Source organism: Mus caroli, unplaced genomic scaffold (genome assembly GCF_978045245.1).
Source record: "Mus caroli unplaced genomic scaffold, Mus_caroli_1 scaffold_5, whole genome shotgun sequence".
Classification (NCBI taxonomy): Eukaryota; Metazoa; Chordata; class Mammalia; order Rodentia; family Muridae; genus Mus; species Mus caroli.
In genome coordinates, this window is record NW_028227260.1 from 94,338,759 (window position 1) to 94,356,373 (window position 17,615).

Genomic DNA, 17,615 nt, shown 5'->3' on the forward strand with positions numbered 1-17,615 from the left:
CATATCTGAGTGGAAACAGTACATGCAAGGAGAAGGAAGCAGATTTATTCAGCCACAAGGATTGTCTAATGGACTACTATACATGGCCTTCCTCAAATCATCAGAAGTCTTAGTGAGTTACATTTTCCCCTCAGTGGCAATCTAGTTCATCCATAGCCCAACAGGTCTACCCACTTTCTCCAAACAAGACAAAGACATGCACAGACCCCATTTCCCAACATTTAATTAGGAAAAAATTACAACAACGAAGAAAAACTCATGCAACAAAAGGAGAGTGGACTGGGGGTCTGGGACCATTAGACAGGGCCAGATTCCTCAGAGGAAGCAGGAAACACAAAACAGTAAGGCACTGCCACCTTGGCCCTTAAGGATGGGCATGTGATAGGGCAGCTGAGGCTGAGAGAGTTCAGGGCAAGTGCCTACAACACTGAGGAAATTTGGCAGTAGGGACATAAGGAATGTCCCAGAGGCCCAGGCCCACATCAGGCCCAATCACAGCCTGGTCATAGTTCTCTCAGAGACAACAGGCCCCATGAAAATGTGGTCTGACTCCTGAGATATCTGAAGAGGGACATGGCCCTGGCCTGGCCAATCTGAGGGCAGCTTCAGATGCATCATCCAACCCCAAATGCTGCTGGTACTGAGGATCTCTTCTTAGGACAAGTGGGGCCTGACACAGCAAATGTGAGACGCCAGAGGCTGAGCCAAGGCTTGCAGCGTCACAAAGGAACCAGAACAGGAAACAGGACCCAGATCAACCAAAGAAGAGGTCTGTGAGGCTAGTAACATCCCATGGGGCATATATATTTACATATGGAAATTAAAGTGGAATTACATTAATAAATAGGTGGGTAGGATGTCAGAGCAAGGAGGGCAAGGGCTCTTCTGACATGGGAACACCAGGGCAAGAGGGTGGGGATATTGCTGCTGCTAATGGGGGAAGCTTGGTCCTGTCATCCCCTCCCCCTGCAGGGCCCAAAGCAAGGCACTAATGAAGGGGGCCCAGGTGTGATGGGGCATCTTGGCTTGATAACCTCCCCAACAACGCCAGATCTGGATCTCAGCCCTGGAGACCCAGGCTAGAGCCAGACACTCCCCTGACTGGGAGGATGGCTCAGAAGCAAGAAGCCCCCTCCTCACCATCTCCCCACTCAGCTGCTGCTGGACACCAGGGTGATGATCTGCTCCAGCTTCTGTCGAAGCTTGTGCTTCCGACAAGAGGCATCTCGGTCCAGCGAGGTGAGGATCTAGAGGATGATGATCCATTGGAGCAAGACTCCAAAGCAGGGCCCTACTTCTGCATAAAGCCCCTGCTTCCCAGAAGTGCTCTTCCCTCTCACTGGCTTCAGTCCCTGTACTAGCCTCATGCTCCAAACCTCTAACCTCTCACCAAAACTACCCACTTCCCCTTGTCTGCAAATACCATCACCAACTCTTCTACCATGGCTCATTTGTAGCCTCTTTGGAGAGTGGGCAATACTTGCTGTTTTCAATTCCTGTTCCCTCCTAACCCAAACTCCAACATCTCTTTGGCAACTTTGGCCATGACATCCTTCTTGATCCTGGATCAGGATATGAGGCTGACTCTACCAGGTACTTCTGGGTCCCCTCCCCATTCCCGACCAGTTCTCTCTTTCCTCTTTGACCTGTGAGTCGCCCAGAATGCTGTGCTTGGCCAGATCTCCTCTATAGCCCCTTGACCTCCCTTGGTGAGCTCCTTTTTATATATAGTATCTCACTATGTATCTCTAATTGTCCTAGAACTTGCTTTGTAGACCAAGCTAGCCTTGAATCACAGAGATATGCCTGTCTTTGCTTCCTGAGTGCTGGGACTAAAAGTGTGTACCACCATGCCTATCTAGGGCTTTATCTTTAGTGTACCTGATCTCTCATGCACATTTGTATTTGTCTGTACAGCTGTACATATGGATACATATGCATGTGTGTGGAGGCCAGAGGTTCAATACCTGGTGTCTTTATCATTCCCCACCTTTTAAAAATGTGTATAGGTGTTCTGCCTGCATGTATGTATGTAATATCATGTGTGTCTAGTGTCTTCAGAAGCCACAGAAGGAGACCAGATTCCCTGGAACTGGAGCCAGAGGGATATGTGCTGCCTTGTGGGTGCTGGGAATCAAGCTCAGGTCTTCTGGAAGAACAGCAAGTGCTCTTAACTTCTGAATCATCTCTCCAGCCCCTCCACCTTATTATTTGATATCTCTCATTGAACATCGAACTCAGTGATTGGCTAGTGAGCTATGGGAATCTGCCTATCTAAACCACTCACCAGCACCCATACCCACACATGCCACCACATCCAATATTTTAACATGAGTGCTTAGAATACATTTGTTCTCACCTTCTAGTCTTGTAACTTTTATCCAGTGGGACCTCTATATTCCAGCTAGTGGGTTGTCTCCTGTATTCCTTAAATCCTAGCATCTAAAGAAATTATTGCCCATGCTGGCCCTAGGCAAGGGATGGACTGTAAACAAGATAAGATGGACTCTCTGTCCCATCTTGCTTACATGCTTGCATGCTTCTCAACACATCTATCTATCGCCCTGCCTTTGCCCCTAACTGCATCATCATCAGAGCCATGCAACTGGGGGTCCATGAGGTACATCAACGTACCTCCTGACGGTACTTGGTGACATAGAAGTAGAGCTCGCTGAGTGCACTTAGGACATTGAAGTCATTAGCATGGAGGCGGGACTGCTCCACTAAGTAGGCGTCCATGTCCTGGTCACTGATGGATGCCATCTTTGCGATATCTCGATAGTACCTATAGAGACCTTGGATGAGTGAATCATGCACATGTCACAAAAGCCAAAACTCATGCCATCAGTGTTTGGCCAGCCTCTGAGGCTTTTTCTTGTATCTGGCCAGCCTCAGACAAGCTGTTTAGGCAGTTCCTGCCTGCCACCAGGCACACACAGCAGTATCCCAGGGCCCACCTCTCCACCCAGCTCTTGTAATTGGGAATATCCTTGGCATAGAGGAGCTTGTTGGAAGGTGAGTCCTTGCCCAGGCGGTGCTCTGATGTAGAACAGGAGTCCATGAAGGTCTGGGCCACCACTGACAAACAGGCATCTGTGATGCTATTCTTGTGGATGTCAAACACAAATTGCGGATTCTTGATCACATTCACCCAGAAACGCAGAGGTAAGCTGAACAGAGGGACATACACTTGAGACTCCCTAATGGCCCTATGTGCCCCCTTCCCCCACTGCCTTCCTTCACACCTTGTCCTGTTTGGCCAGCTCATCTCTTGTCCTGAAGTAACAGGAGAGACTATTTTGGATAAATGGGTTTCTCTTTAACCTTCTGCTGCACTCAGGCAATGAGAAATAAGAATAGATGGCTTTCTGTCCTCAACCTCCACCCCTGAAACTTCCACTTTCTCCACCTGTGCCAAGCCATCAGTGTCTCTACCCTGCACAGGAACCTAGAGAAAAATGGTCAATCCCAGTGCTAGACTAGCACTTCCCATCTGCACAACCCAGCAGCACCCACCTTCTATATACTCATATTCAGTTCCAGGCCATACCACTGGTCCATCCCTCTTGCATGGAAGGCTATTCAGTTGCCAGCCAACCTATCTCCATTGGCTTGGAGGCTTGGCTAAGTAACTAGCCTCTTCCTCCCACCCACCCTCAGAAGAGCCAGCAGCAGTCAAGAACCAATAAGTACCAGTTGCTCTTCCATGTGTGACGCACATCAGGGTCACTGATCTGGCGCTGGTCAGCCTGTTCATCCAGGAAGTCAAACATGTACTTGATGGCCAAGGGTAAGGCTGAGCCCCGGTGGGCTGTACTGAACACAGTTTCAAACAAGTCATCTACAAACTTCTGCAACGTTCCCTATGAGTGATGGTAAAGGAACCATGTCAGGAAGTTCCCAAAATCTGACAGACAGGGGGCAGAATAGCTCAGTAAAAAAACTTCTCTGAAGGGCCAACATTCCTAAAATGGACCTTTGCTTGACCTCAGGCGTAGAGGTCCTAGTGAAAGGCCCTAAGAAAGCAGCTCATCTCATGGTTAAGACTGGGCTAGAAGGTGTCTATGCAGATACCAAGGGAGCCTGGGGCAGGCCCACACCTTGGTGGCCAGCAGCCTTGTCAGATATATTTCTGAGACCATCTTGCTGCCACGGTCTCCTTCTCGGTGATCAGTATGGTCGTGGTTCTTCACCAGATGCCACAGCTTGGTGCCTGCCTCCTGGTCAGGTGTGAGCATAGGTGCTCGGGAACGGAGGCTATCCGGGCTGCTGGCAGCACGGAGCAAGCTCTCTAGGGCAGAGGATAGATGTGACTCTTAAGCCCTACAGCCTCTGGCCATTACCCACCCTCTTGCTCCATTATCTTCCAGAAGCCCAGAAGTCTTTGTGGGACCCACCTATCCTTGCCACCCCTCCCTATTAGGCTCTACACAACTGAAGACCACCCAGGGGCCCAAAATGATGAAAGTCTTTCCAAATGGATCAAGACAGCTACTTGGGGATTCCTAAGATACAGCCTTAATTAAAGGGCACGGGACCAGGAAGGCCACCACAATGTGGATACCTACCGTAGCGACTAAGTGACCGGGTGAAGGTGAACGAGTTGGCCATGTTATAGGCAGACACTTGTTTGGGCACAAGTGCTACTAAGGAACCATCAGTCACCTGGAGGTCCAAAGAAACAGAAGGAGCCAGGGGACCACCATTCATTCATACTCTTCAGTATATACATGTACAGTGGCAACCAAGGCCCTATGAGAAGCCCTCATGAGTATAGGGATAAGGAACGGGAGGAGACCTGGCCACAACTCCTAGATGTCCCTGGGGCTGAATAGGTTCAAAGTTCCTCACCTGGTAGTGGGCCAATGAGTTGACCCTCTTCCAGTCACACTCAATCTTTGTAGTGATGTCCTCATCTTGGAGGATGATTCGGGCCATGCGGCCCTGGCGCCATTCTGCAGGCCATAGTCAGCTCTTAGGGAAATTCACCCCCACAAGGACTTAGACACATTCCTTTTAAGGAACAGAGCTCAGATACAGAATATGAGAGCTCCCTGGGAGGGACTGGATAGGTGGGAGCTAGGAGAAAAGGGAGGGACCTTACCCAAATCCATGTCCTCAGCTTTGGGGCGCTGAGAGTATGGAATACCCTTGTACACAGTATCCAACAGCTTGTCTTTGGCCTGGGTGATGCTATCACAGTTAAGAACCTTCACAGGGACCTGGGCACTGCCCTCGCTCTCCGGGCACACACAATGCAGAGTCTAAGAGTGAAGGAACCTTAGCATGATTCCTAAGCAAGGCTCCTCCACCTTATTTCCTGCTCACATAGTCCCATGCTCACCAGGGTCTTATAGTCGATCTGCTGCCGGATGAGCTTGTCTTCACTTAAGGAGTAGCGGGCCTCGCCTGTTATGGCATCAATGGGACCTTTCTCCATCTGCTGCTTGATGGCGCAGTACAGCAGGAAGAGTGGCTCCCCGGCGCACTCCTACACCCAGGGTTAGGGGCATAGCTGGCTGCCTGTCTGGCTTATCAATCAATTGCTCCCACCCCCGGACATTCCTCTCCTGCATCCCAGCCCACCCAAGCACACCTTCAGGAACTTATGCAGCAGGAATGTGAACCAGTTGGTGAGCATCTTCTCAGCGACCGACTCTGTCCTATGGTAAGAGATAGGTCCTAAGGCCCTGGCCTAACAAGGGTGAGACCTGAACAGAGGTAGGGGCCCAAGCAGGAAATGGAAGACAGGACTGGAGAAGAGGCCAAGCAAGACAGGTACATACCTGCGCAATAGCAGCTTTGGGTGGTTCTTGCTCTCAAGGTTTTTCTCTATGAGGTCAGCCAGCAGTTGCTTGAGCAGCCCAGTGGCATAGTCAAGCCGGCTCTGCAGGGCCACCATGGTGAGTGAGGCCACAGTACCACGGTCACGCATGGAGAAACTACTCTGGGCCTCCAAAGTGTGGATAAAGGTGAGCAGGAAGGCACGGCTGTGCAGCAACTGGCCAAACAGACGCAGGGCCTTCTCCACATTGGGGGGAGTCTGTGGGGACCAGGGAGTCTCAGAGAGTAGGTAGTGGTGGCTCTGGGGAAAACAAAACATGGACAGGCTTTGGGGGTAGGAGGCTCACATCCAGCTCCTTGAGCACTGGGTGAGCCTCGATGCCAGGGAAAAGCACGCGCACAGCATAGGTCCGGTAGTCCAAGAAGGGGATCTGCACACCGTCCATGTGGTTTGTCAGTTCATTGATATCGGTCTGCAGCTCAGCAAAAGCTGGGAAAGAATACGGTAGAGTGAGTTGAGCAAGAGGCAGAAAAGTCCTTCAGCTCTCACACAGTGTGGTACACCCCCTGCTTTAAGCACCTTCCTTGCACTCCAAGGCCACACGAGACTCCAGGTTGTCCATTTGTAGCTGAAGCCGCTTAAGTGTGCGGTCTGCATCCTGAGTCTTACGCTTGTAGGCGACCAGCACAACAGTGATGGCCAGCAGCAAGAGCCCACCCCCTGCTGCTAGCCCCACCATAGCTGGTAAGGTCAGTGCCCGATCAGCAGTGATGTGCAGCGTGCCCAACCAGAACTCCAGGCCACCCACCAGCACCTGTAAGGGCAAGCTTGAGGTGAACCAACTGCCATGCACAGCCAGGGCTGCCCTGGTGGCCTCTTGAGCCCATACCCACCATAACAGGCTGCCGGCCTGTCTGGCTTGGGGAATCACACAGAAGTTGAGTATCTGAGACAGTTAGTGCACATGGCTGTCCTCCAATCAACACTGTATAGTTGAGGCGGGAGCTGCCAGCTGCAGCAGGGATCAGGTTCTTGCCCTAGTAGTGGATAACCCACACATAAACAGTCAAGCACTCCAGCTCTCGGTTCTTCCCCTCCTTTCTACTCCCTATCCTTATCCCCAGCACCTTCAATACAACATGCGAACCAGGTTTGACATCTAGCACACCAGAGGGCCCAAGTGGTTCAAAGCTGGGATCAGGGTAGTAGGTGAAGGAAGAACGGTTGAGGGAGCGGGCTGCCTGCACGTGGTCCAGCAAGAAGCCAAACTCGTCAGGGTGCTCGCCTTGGGCCCGAGGCTGAGGATGCCCAAGGAAGATGCCAGGGGCCTTACATAGCATTGCAGTGTCGTTGATCACCTGGCATGTCTGTGAAGACAACAGCAATCACCTCAGTGCATGAAGCCATGAGTAGCAATGGTAGAACAGGGGTAGAAACCCACTACTCACATTAGTGGTCTCAATACCACGGTACTTGGCTCGTACGCGGGGTTCTTGAACTGTCAGCAGATGGGTTCCACTCACAGTGATGGAGGTGCTTCCACTGCAGAGATGGGTAAAGATCTCAGGCTCCCTTCCCCACCCTGTCCAAAGTTACCAAGGATTTTCTGAGAGCTCAGAGCCTCTGACCTTGGTTCATTCAGTAGGTTCCAGGCTCTATATGGGCAGGACAACTCTGTGGCCCCTACTGATGAGGGCTCAGGAACGAGGAATCACTTGATGACCCAAGGCCCCAGTAATAGGTAAGGCCCCAAGACTCTCAGAGCCCCAACTCAGTACTCAACCCCATTCTCCTCAGGGTCTCACTTGATGATGCTCCAGGTGGGCTCAAGGTGTGTGACAGTAGGGTCCTGGGTGTAGGTATAGATGACTCCAGGGTTGGAGATGTTGGCATGATCGATGGCAAGGGTGATAGGGGTCTGACTGGGGCCCAGGGTGGAGACAGGTGAGATACACACGATTGCCTCGGCATCTCTCCTACACAGGTAAGCAGGTAGGCATGAAGCAGATGGCCTGGCACCTTCACCTACCCTGCCCCCATAGCCCTTCACACAATGCTCAACTCCAGATGGCTTGTGCTCAGGCCCACCTCACAAACTGGCACTCGCCATCTCTTATAATCACTGTGACCCTGCTGCCGGCATCCAGAGAAATTCCAGAGATGGTAAGCCGAGTGCCTCCAGAAGCTGGGCCCCGAGAGGGACTCACACGGTCAAATGTAGGGGTCTGGGGAAGAAGCAGCCCTTGAGAGGAGGTAGAAGCCAGCCTGATCCAAGGGACACTCCACATTTTCCCAGATAGGGAAGGGGAAGGGGCTAGTTAGACCACGCACCACAAAGCTGTAGAGTTGCTGGGACTGTGTGCGGAAGTCAGCAGAACAATCCCCTACACAGAGTTCAGCAGGCCCAGGTGGTGGGCTGGGCACCAGCGATTCCTCCATCTCACATACAATCCTAAGAGTCACAGAAGGTCAGGACCAGCTGTGGTAAACAAGGACAGGGTGCTCACATAGCCACACTCACCTTTCAGCACTGACATATTCAGTGGGAATGGAGTTGCAACGTACACCAGCTACTCGAAGGCCAACCTCACGGGAAGTGAGGCCCAGGTTCTCACCCACAATGGTGACCCGGGTGCCACCCTCCTTGGGTCCTGTAAGTGGATGAATCTGCAGAGCAGGAGAAGAAGCAAGAAGATCAGGCCAGACTCACACATGTCTAACAAGCAAGGTAGGATTTGTAGGTGAAGCTAACCTGGGTGATTCGGGGATGGCTGCATCGGGCACCCTTCTGGCTTGGGTGCATCCAGTTACTTTTGGGAGCTGGGCAGTGAGCCCTCAGCTGGCACCTGTGCTCTGAGATGCACCAGCCACAGTTGAATCGGGGATCAGCCTTGAGGCAGAGGCCACAGCTAGGCCGTTGAGCCCAGCACTTGTAAAGAAGGGCTGCAGGCACAGGAGACTACTGATGGAGCAGGCAATGGCAGAAAAGCAGGGGGCTCTAGGACCTACAGACTTGCCCCCAGCAGTGCCAATCCTGCCCCAGGAGCCATGCTCCTTGGCCCCATGTCACCCCTCACCTCGGAAGCTAGGAGGCTTATCAATGGGGAAATCTCCATCCCAAACCACAGAGAAGTCCAGTTCGGTGTCACCAAACTCATCACCTTCATAGAAGTACTAAGAAAAATGGAACCACATGAGCACAAATAAGATGAGCAAAATCCTTGCCCACTTTAGGAATCCCTTGTAAAAAAAAAAAAAAAAAGAAAAAAAAAGGCTTCCAGATAAGTAAGCTAGGTATAGACCAAAACCAACCAAATACAAAATACAGTAAAATATTACACACACATACACACCACAAAACACAAAAATAAAACAAAACAACCAACCAAACAAAACAAATTATTCCTGGCTGGCCCACCCTGCACTCTGGGTCTTACCGAGGCATTCTGGCACTGCACACTGCTGCTGTTAAAGCGCACTGCAGGTACCCGATGTTGCCGTCCCTGTACACGGACCACGCATTCATAATTCTTCTGTCCTGACTGAGGCTGTGGCAAGTTCTTAGCCCGCAGAGTTAGAGGCTGCATGACACCCACAGGAATCAAGAGGTCCCCTTGAGGCAGGATCTCAGGGCAGCCCTGGGAGGAGAACACCTGTTAGAGGCATACTGGTCTACCCACCTTCTCCAGGCCCATGGAAATGGGAGATCAAACAAAAAATGTGAGAGGCCAGCCCCCAAGGAGTCCAGCCTCTTGCACGGTGCACTGCACCACCTCACCTCAGGGCTGTGGACCCTGCCCTCCTGGAAAGAGCACTCGTGTGGGTGGCTGGTACACACATGACGGTACTTACACCAGTGGCAGGGGTAAGGGCTGCCAACACAGGACATACACCTGGAGGGGGGAGTAGCTTTAGAAATAACAGAGATCATATCGACCTGTATCACCCACCCACAAGACACACTGGGGAACAAATGAATAGGGTAGGCAGAACCTGCCCAAGCCACATAATGCACATCAGGATTAGACAGAAGTGGTGACAGCATGAAGTCCCAACAACTCACCCCTGAAGCCCTCCCTAGAGAAAGTTACAGTGCAAATTTTATATATTTCAGAACACTTATCTACTATCCCCAGGGCTAGGGACAGATTCTGGACCAGGTACTCACGACTGGAGGGCACTGCAGTTGTAGAAGACAAAGTCAACCCCAGCAAACCTCACGCCAGTCTCCATGGAGAGCAGCTGAAGCCGCACAGTATGAGTGGCCCCTGCAGCAAGCCAGATGGCTATCGCCAACTAGTCTGGAATTCTGCCCTGCCCCACAACCCCCCAGATTGCCCCATCCCACTGACCATGCCCTCTGGTAAGTGTCTGGAGCTCCTGAAGGGATGGTGAAGGACATCGTAACTCTCCAGAGGGCAGCAGAATAGCCTCACTTTCAGTCACCTCCTCAAAGGAACAGCTCACACCCACACTGAGGTCTGGCACGTTGCGCATGGCTACGGTCAGCTGGGGAAGGCAGAGGGTTCAGAGCAGGGTGCACCCTCCCTCATGAAGCATATACAGGGCCAAGTATCTATGTCACTTACCTGCACCCCAGAGGATGTCACTGACACATTATTGGGACGGACCCGCACCTGTATACATTTGCTCAGCTCTTCTGCAAAGCCATGTGGGGCAGAGGCACCTGGACAGGCCCCTTCACGGCAGCACCTGCATGGGGACAGGCCAGAGCAGTCCGAGCACTGTCCCAGGAGGGCCCAGATGGGGGTGCAGTAAGAGGCTGAGGTGGGACAGAAGACAGCATACCCAGCTCATACTGCCAGGCAACAGTGTACCTTGGCCTCATCCCCTGAGATCCAAGGGACGTCACTCAGGGTAGAAGTTCCGCTCATTAGCTGGAGAAAGTGGAGGAGAAGGGAGGGAGGGGAAGGCTCAAGGCTGGGGAAAACTGGGCAGGTGGGTGAAGGAAAGTATAGCAAGTGTGGCTGGCTCCTGTCCAGCTGGCAAGTCCTCTTAAGTTCTCTGTCTCCCAAGATAATGGCCCCAGGGAGCCCACTGCTGCCCCACATCCCACACCCTCTTCCCTCACCTGTGCTGTAGCACACACCAACCACAGTGTGGGTCCCCTGAGCCCAGGCATGCAGCACAGCTCAGATACTGCTCACAGGTCTCCACCGGGAGTTGGCTCACCTGGGGACAGCCACATCAGCACACAGGCCACCCTTGCCCCACCACCCACCACCACCCACCACGGGCCCACCTGCTTCTCACTCAGGAGGTAGATGTGTCGGTGGTCAGGGCTGAAGAGCAGGTCTCGAAGTATGGGGCTGCCCTGCACCACAGAGACCGTTTCATATAGCTGGGCATCCTGAGAGCCATCGACCCGCACCTGAGCCACAAGACCAGGACAGAGAAAATGACAAGCCAGCTTCATGCTACCATAGCTCCCTACACCCAGAGCACGCTCTTCAGCCAGGGACTTTCTAGATTACAGTTGAGCTGGTCAGATATGGCCTCCTTGAGTCTGTATTCAGTTTGAAGGCTTATAGTTCCAACAGCCATAGCCTTAGACTAAGACAAATGCTACCTTCGAACAATGCTGGTGAAGGTAGACGGCAGAGGAGCCACCAAAGGAACAGGATTCAGTTCTTGGAACCTAACCTGGGAAGCTATTACACCCTATTCAGGGTTATCCAGGCTCATGTTCACATTCTGTCCCTCAGCCCTTCTTCCCATAGTGTGAAAAACATCCCCAATCATATAAGACAAGGGTTCTAGGACCAACCTTCTTCAAATTACCGCTGCGTGTACCGATGAAAACCACAGAATGCTGGTGGTAGGTGTAGGCAGCCACACTGGCCATGCCATCAGTGCTGTCAGCCAGCAAGGGTAGCCCCTCAATCACGTGTAGGCCACCCAATGGTTGATTCAACACTAACCCACAGAAGTTTCCATTGATCTGCATAGGCTGGTGACACAGGAGGGGTGAGTGAGAGTTCAAGCTAAACAGATGCTATCAGATTTCACATTCTGTAAAGGGGCAGAACCTGCAGCCACTGCCCTCCAGACATGCTTGACAGTTTTTTTCCCCTAGGACCCCATGGGAAAATGGGACTGGGGATGGAAAGCAGGGGCAAGGAGGAGAAGCCTGACCCTGTTAGACTTGAGATAGAGCAAGGAGACAGGTGGGAATGAATATAGAGGCAGAAAAGGAAAATGGCAGTATACAAACAGGACACTGGCCAAGATAAAAGAAGAGAAAAGAGAGTAAGGCTGTCAAGAAAGGTAGTGTGGGTGTCAAAACTAAGCTGCCACTCCCATGATCATGCCAAGCCTAGGACTGGACAGACAGCCACTCAGCAGAAAGGCAGAAAGCCACAGAGCTGTCATATCCGGCACAGGGACAGCAGAGCAAGCAAAGGGCTCACGGTGTTGATGCAGGGCAGCTCCTTATTCAGTAGCCAGGGTAGGGCCAGTGTGCCCTCCCCACGGTAGCATGATTGGATTCGGCGCCGGATGTGGGCATTAATGCTGCTGAGGGTGAAAAGGCAAAGGATGGTCTGCCGAGGTGGGTTGGCTCTGTTCTTCTGGCCCTGAGAGAAGATGGTGAAGAGGACATCCTCATCGGCTGGCACACCCAGAGCCTGGGCCAATAGCAGGCCTGGCTTGGCCAGATGGGCACTCTGCACCAAGCGGTACTCCACACCACGCCAGGAGCAGCCAATAGGGAACTCTACATAAGAGTAGAACTCTGAGTCCCCTGCACACATGCGCACGATCTTGGACGTGAAGAATTTCTCGCCTGCTGTATCCAACAGCGTCTGCTGGGTGTCCAGCTGCAATGTTAAGAAGTACACGAAGGAGGCACTGACAAAGCCATATATGTAGTAGATGTCAAAGGCAGGGTACAAGGACAATGTGTCTGAAGGGATCTTGATCTGAGAAGAGACAAACTCATCCTGGTACACCTGGAGATTAGAACAAAGTATGAGAGCAGGGTGAAGGCCCACCTTCACTTCCCAACCCTGTTCCAACAATGTGCTTTTCTAAAGGCTTCCCCAGTGATCTCCCATCTGCCCCGCCTGGACAATTACTGGAATCCTCTCAGTGCCACAGAGTGCAAGGTGACCTTAGCCTCTCTATAGACAGACTTTCCACAGGTAAACTCTGCCCATCTTCCTGTCCTCAACAGCTGGTCTACATCTATGTGACAGTGAAGGGTCATAAATTCCTCTCTCAAACCAAAGTTTTCCTAAGAAGCAGGGCCAGGACTGAGAGAAAGGAGTGAATAAGACCTGGGCTCATAAGAAGCAGGGGAAAGAAGGCAAAACCAACAAGCTCACCCACCAGACTGAACATATCTCCACTGTCCTCATCGTCGATGAGCTTACGGGAACTCAAGGTGGGAAAGTACTCAGACTTGCCATCAACAGCGGTGCCCACAAACAACTTGCTAGGCCCCTGGCCCTGTTCAACAATGACGCCAGCCATGGAATCAGGCTCCTGGGCCCCTGACAGATAGTGCTCCTTGCGATGGTGGGGCTCACCCAACTTGAAGAGGTCATCCAGACGCAGGAACTGGCAGATGCCCTGCCAGATGCTGCCACAAGCTACCAAACGACGGGCTGCATAGTCTATGAGGAGCAGCTTGTTCACATTGTCCACAGGCACCAGGCGGTGGGAGCACACACGCATGCTAGGAGGTGGGTAGCAGCGAGCATTGTCCTCAATGGGCCCTGTGACATGGGCCCGTAGCTCAGTTAGGTTTGGAGCCAGCTTGAAAACTCGGTTCACGGCACCTACAAACACCTCCCCAGTCACTCGGTGCACAGCCAGGTGAGTCAGAGTGGTATCTGTTACCACAAAGGTACGAAATGGCCTGCTGCTACCCAGGCACCCTCCTATGGTGAAGAATAGCAATGGGAGAAGGCAGACAGTGGGCATGACCAGCAGCTGTAACGAGGGACAGGCCTGAGGAGAGACAGCAAGTGCAAATCAGCCCCAGGCCCAAGCTACTCTCCCTCCTTCTGCCCTGTCTGGCCCAGTGAACCTGGCAGGCCAGGTTCAGTGATATCGAGGGGCAGGGCAACTCATCCAACATGATAGAGCCCCAGATGGTGACTGAGGCTGAAAGAGGGGAGGGGCCTCTAATAGGGCAAATGAATGAGTGACAAGCACAGGCAAGCTTGCAGGCCATCAATCATCCCCCACTCCTGTACTGGAAAGAAGCCAAGAGGCCTTGTCTCAACTGGGCCACACCCAAGGGGGCATCAGAGTCAGATGCTAGAAAAGATGGGATGGAAGGTTCTCCCAGAACTGGGACCCTAACATTACACACTAGGAAACGCAGGGAGAGAACAATCACAAGTTGGGGTCAGGGGTGCTTCTCTGTGAGTGGCACTGCTAGCAGGAGTCCTAGAGCAAAGCTCTGGAGAATTAAGGTCTGAGACTGGTTTCAATGCCACTACATCTCCAACTCATGGCCTCAGGTGCTTTCTCCCTTTGAGGGCCTTGGCTGCTTATCCAGGAGTCTGCTGTCTGGCCTTTCCACTGCAACACAAAGCCAAGACTCTCGCTGAGACAGACATCAGTCAAGCTTTGCTCAGACACAGGCAGACAAATGCTCTGCCAGGCCTGTGTGGCTCTCCCTGAAGAGCCAAAGGTTAGTCAGAGAGGGATATTGGCAGAAGGGTATAACCCACTTTTGAGAGTCCCAGAAGTATTATATGTAGAAACCAGCATCCTCAAATACAGTTGAAGCCTTAAGGCTATGGAGTACTACCCCTTCCCCTAAACAAATAGGGCCAATGCTGGCATTCACCCCCCCGGGCCACACCCAGCCAGCCCCAGGCTGCAAAGACAGCAGATCAGTGTCTCTGCAACTAATGGGGCAGAGCTCAGTGCTACCCTCTCAGTGCCCAATTCCCAAGAGACACAGGAGGGACTCAGAATGGGGTGGGGGGTGGGGGCCACAGCAAAGAGAAAGAAAAGCCAGCATTTGCTAGAACATGGAGCAATTCCAGCTTGAAAGTGCCAAGTTTCAGCTCAGAGTGATCAGCGCTCTGGGGCTCTTTTGTCGGGTCTGCATCCCAGACCCTTCATGCAACAACCAGAGAAGAAAGGAAAGCAAAAGAGAAAAGCGACTGCACCCTACCTTCACCTCTTCTACACTCTACAGAAAAGCCAAATTTTAGGAACTGGCCGGGACAGGTTGGAAAGGAGACCTGGAAAGTCGTAATTGGCAGCCCAAGACCCCACCCCAGCCCCCACCTCTAAGTGGCAACCTCAAGCATCACAGTCGCACCCAGCCCCTCTGCTACAGTACTGCCAGCAAAGAGCGCGATGATGAGGAAAGCTCCATATAAATATGCAAGTCCACAGCCTGCTCTTCCACAATGCTCCCCTCTATGCTATGAACCAAGCCAGTCCTGCCCTCAACGGGGGCACCCTGAGCAGACCCGCAGATACCTTAGTCAATACAGAGGCTACAGCAATGCTCAGAGATGCTGCTCCTCGTCTACAAAAGGGTTCTATCAACCAATAGGACTATGATCGAGTTGGCTGTCTCTTCCCGCTCAGGGTACGGAGTGTTTGGCGAGCCTGGTCTGGAAAGGTAGGGAGGGACAGGGCCTGACCCCAGAAACCATCTGGACCCCCAGGCTGTCTGAAACCTCTGCCATCCAGCAGACTATTGGCGCACAGGCTTTAAGGATGGCGACCACCTACCTGTCCCTCCACCGCGACTGACTCGGGGTGGCCACCCGTGGCCACGTGGACGTGCCCCCCCCCCCCGTGCCCAACAGCCGCCCCCCTCGCTTGGCCCCGCAGCCTCGCCCCGCACGCTGCAAAATCTGCAACCGCCGCCGCCCACACACTGGGCTGGCCTGCGGCCGCCTGGGCCTTTTAAACCCGGACCGTACCACCACACCGGGAGGGGGCTCCCAGAGAGGGCGGGCCGGGGCCCTAAGAAGCAGAGCGCGTGGCGGTTAGGGGAGACCGCTGGGCCCTGGGGCCCAGGACTCTAGTGCACAGAGCAAGCCTCTCATGGGTCTCTGGAGATCCCTTCCTGAGAACAGCCCCTTTGCTCAATGGCTGAGTCCTAGGCGCGGGCCTCTCCACACCCCTAGCTCCCCGCCTGCTGCCTTCAGCAACCCTGGAATCTGTGCGCCGCCGCGCCACACCCCCTTGGGCCTGGAGTGCGCGCCTCCAGGAGCCCGGGGCCACCTGCTACTGTTGCAAGATATTGCTTTGGCCGGTCCAACAAAACCGCACGAACAAAGATTGCCCCCTAACTCAGGGCTCTTTCTCCAATGATCCATAAACTGGTGGGCTAATACCTGCCACGAAGCTTGGAGCACTGTAACTTAGAGCCATTTTCACCTAGTTCTTTCCTCAGCAAGTCGCCGTGACGCTGAATCTGCTGAATCTGGGATTTAATTCCATTGCTTTCTTTTCTTTTTTTTTTCTTGAATTTATTTTCCCTTTAGTAAAGAGTGGTCTCGAACTGACTACCCCTCTGCTTCATCCTCCCAATACCGGGATCATTTATGGCTCTATGCCATCACAGCTGCATTTTTTTCATGTTGTGTTGAGATTGTGCCTCCTACTGTACCCCAGGCTGGTCTTGAACTTACAGTGATCCTCCAGCTTCACCTTCCCACATTCTGGAATACAAGTATTTCCCACTGGTCCAGTTATTCTTTGTGTGTGCATGCACACGCACCCAAGAAGACCATCTGAGAGCCTTAGACACCATAGAGCTGCAGTACAGTAGCAAGTGCTCTTAACCATTGAGCCATCTTTCTAGCCTCTTTTTTTTCCGTTGTAAACCGCTTTATTGAGATATAATTCACTTTTCATATAAGTCCTGTATTTAATGTATACAGACAATTCAGTGGCATTTTAATATAATCCTGAAGATGTGCAACCATTTCTGCCACCTAATTCTTGAACATTTTCATCACTTCTAAAAGAAACTCTGTAGCAGTTAGCTATCAGTCTCAATTCCCCTCATATATATACCCAAGCTCTGGGAAACACTCATGTCCTTACTGACTGTGGGGTTGCCTCTTAAGGATATCTCAAATAAATGGAACTATACAATATAAATATATATTTTTATGTCGACTCATTCATTTAATATTTTCAGGTTTTGTCAGAGTTGTACCATGGATCAAGACTTCCTTTTGGGGCCAAATAATATCCTGTTGCATGGGTAAGCCACATTTTATTTATTCTTTCATCAACTGACACATTTTTTTGTTTTCCTCTTTGGGCTGTTTGCTTACTTCTTTGTATGTGCTTGGGCCAGGGAGTGGCACTATTAGGAGGTGTAGCCTTGTTGGAATAGGTGTGTCACTGTGGGTGTGGGCTTTAATATCTAGCTGCCTGGAAGTCAGTTTCTGCTAGCTGCCTTTGGAACAAGATGTGGAACTCTCAGCTCCTTCAGCCCCATGCCTGCCTGGATGCTGCTGTGCTTCCTGTCTGGATGACAATGGACTGAACCTCTGAACCTGTGAGCCAGCCCCAATTAAATGTTGTCCTTATAAAAGTAGCCTTGGTCATGGTGTCTATTCATAGCAGTAAAACCCTAAGACATTACTAGAAACTCTTCTATGTATTGTTTGTTTAGACATGATCATATAACTTTTCCTACTTTTACCACCATTCCAAAAATTGGGATTGCACTTCTTTTGTATTCATATGTGTCAGTACATGAGTGTGGGAAGCACCTGTACCCTTGTGCACATGTATGGAGGCCAGAGCAGAACATTTGATGTCTTCTTCTTTCACTCTTTGATTTATTGTCACTTGTTGCTGCTCCCCC

General features: G+C 51.9%; 1 protein-coding gene across 2 annotated transcripts; it reads right to left on the bottom strand.

Moving 5' to 3' along the window:
* Positions 1–206: 206 nt before the first annotated feature.
* Positions 207–15,548, bottom strand: Plxna3 (plexin A3). Of its 2 annotated transcripts, XM_085838141.1 has the most exons (34): positions 15,515–15,548; positions 13,136–13,759; positions 12,217–12,756; positions 11,574–11,756; positions 11,049–11,177; positions 10,878–10,978; positions 10,375–10,498; positions 10,138–10,294; positions 9,954–10,053; positions 9,564–9,678; positions 9,223–9,423; positions 8,863–8,959; positions 8,538–8,728; positions 8,307–8,452; positions 8,117–8,237; positions 7,874–8,010; positions 7,591–7,761; positions 7,234–7,327; positions 6,913–7,152; positions 6,679–6,822; positions 6,365–6,599; positions 6,132–6,274; positions 5,787–6,043; positions 5,597–5,663; positions 5,345–5,491; positions 5,105–5,264; positions 4,852–4,955; positions 4,569–4,665; positions 4,101–4,291; positions 3,694–3,863; positions 2,958–3,170; positions 2,635–2,785; positions 1,141–1,247; positions 207–710 (listed from the first exon to the last, which is right to left on the bottom strand). In XM_085838141.1, the coding sequence occupies exons 2-33, from the start codon at positions 13,730–13,732 to the stop codon at positions 1,152–1,154; spliced, it is 5,619 nt and encodes a 1,872-aa protein (XP_085694267.1). In that variant the 5' UTR covers positions 13,733–13,759; positions 15,515–15,548; the 3' UTR covers positions 207–710; positions 1,141–1,151. The 2 variants fall into 2 exon arrangements, with proteins under 2 accessions (XP_085694267.1, XP_021008584.1); XM_021152925.3 differs by having other exon boundaries at positions 207–1,247.
* Positions 15,549–17,615: the final 2,067 nt, after the last annotated feature.

Excerpts from the sequence above, each read along its gene's own strand:
- Plxna3 (XM_085838141.1), bottom strand. The coding sequence starts at position 13,732 with ATGCCCACTGTCTGCCTTCTCCCATTGCTATTCTTCACCATAGGAGGG. Across the intron at positions 11,757-12,216 it reads AGCTGCCCTGCATCAACACC|CCTATGCAGATCAATGGAAA; the intron begins GTGAGCCCTTTG and ends CTGTGTCACCAG. Across the intron at positions 1,248-2,634 it reads TCACCAAGTACCGTCAGGAG|ATCCTCACCTCGCTGGACCG; the intron begins GTACGTTGATGT and ends ATCATCCTCTAG.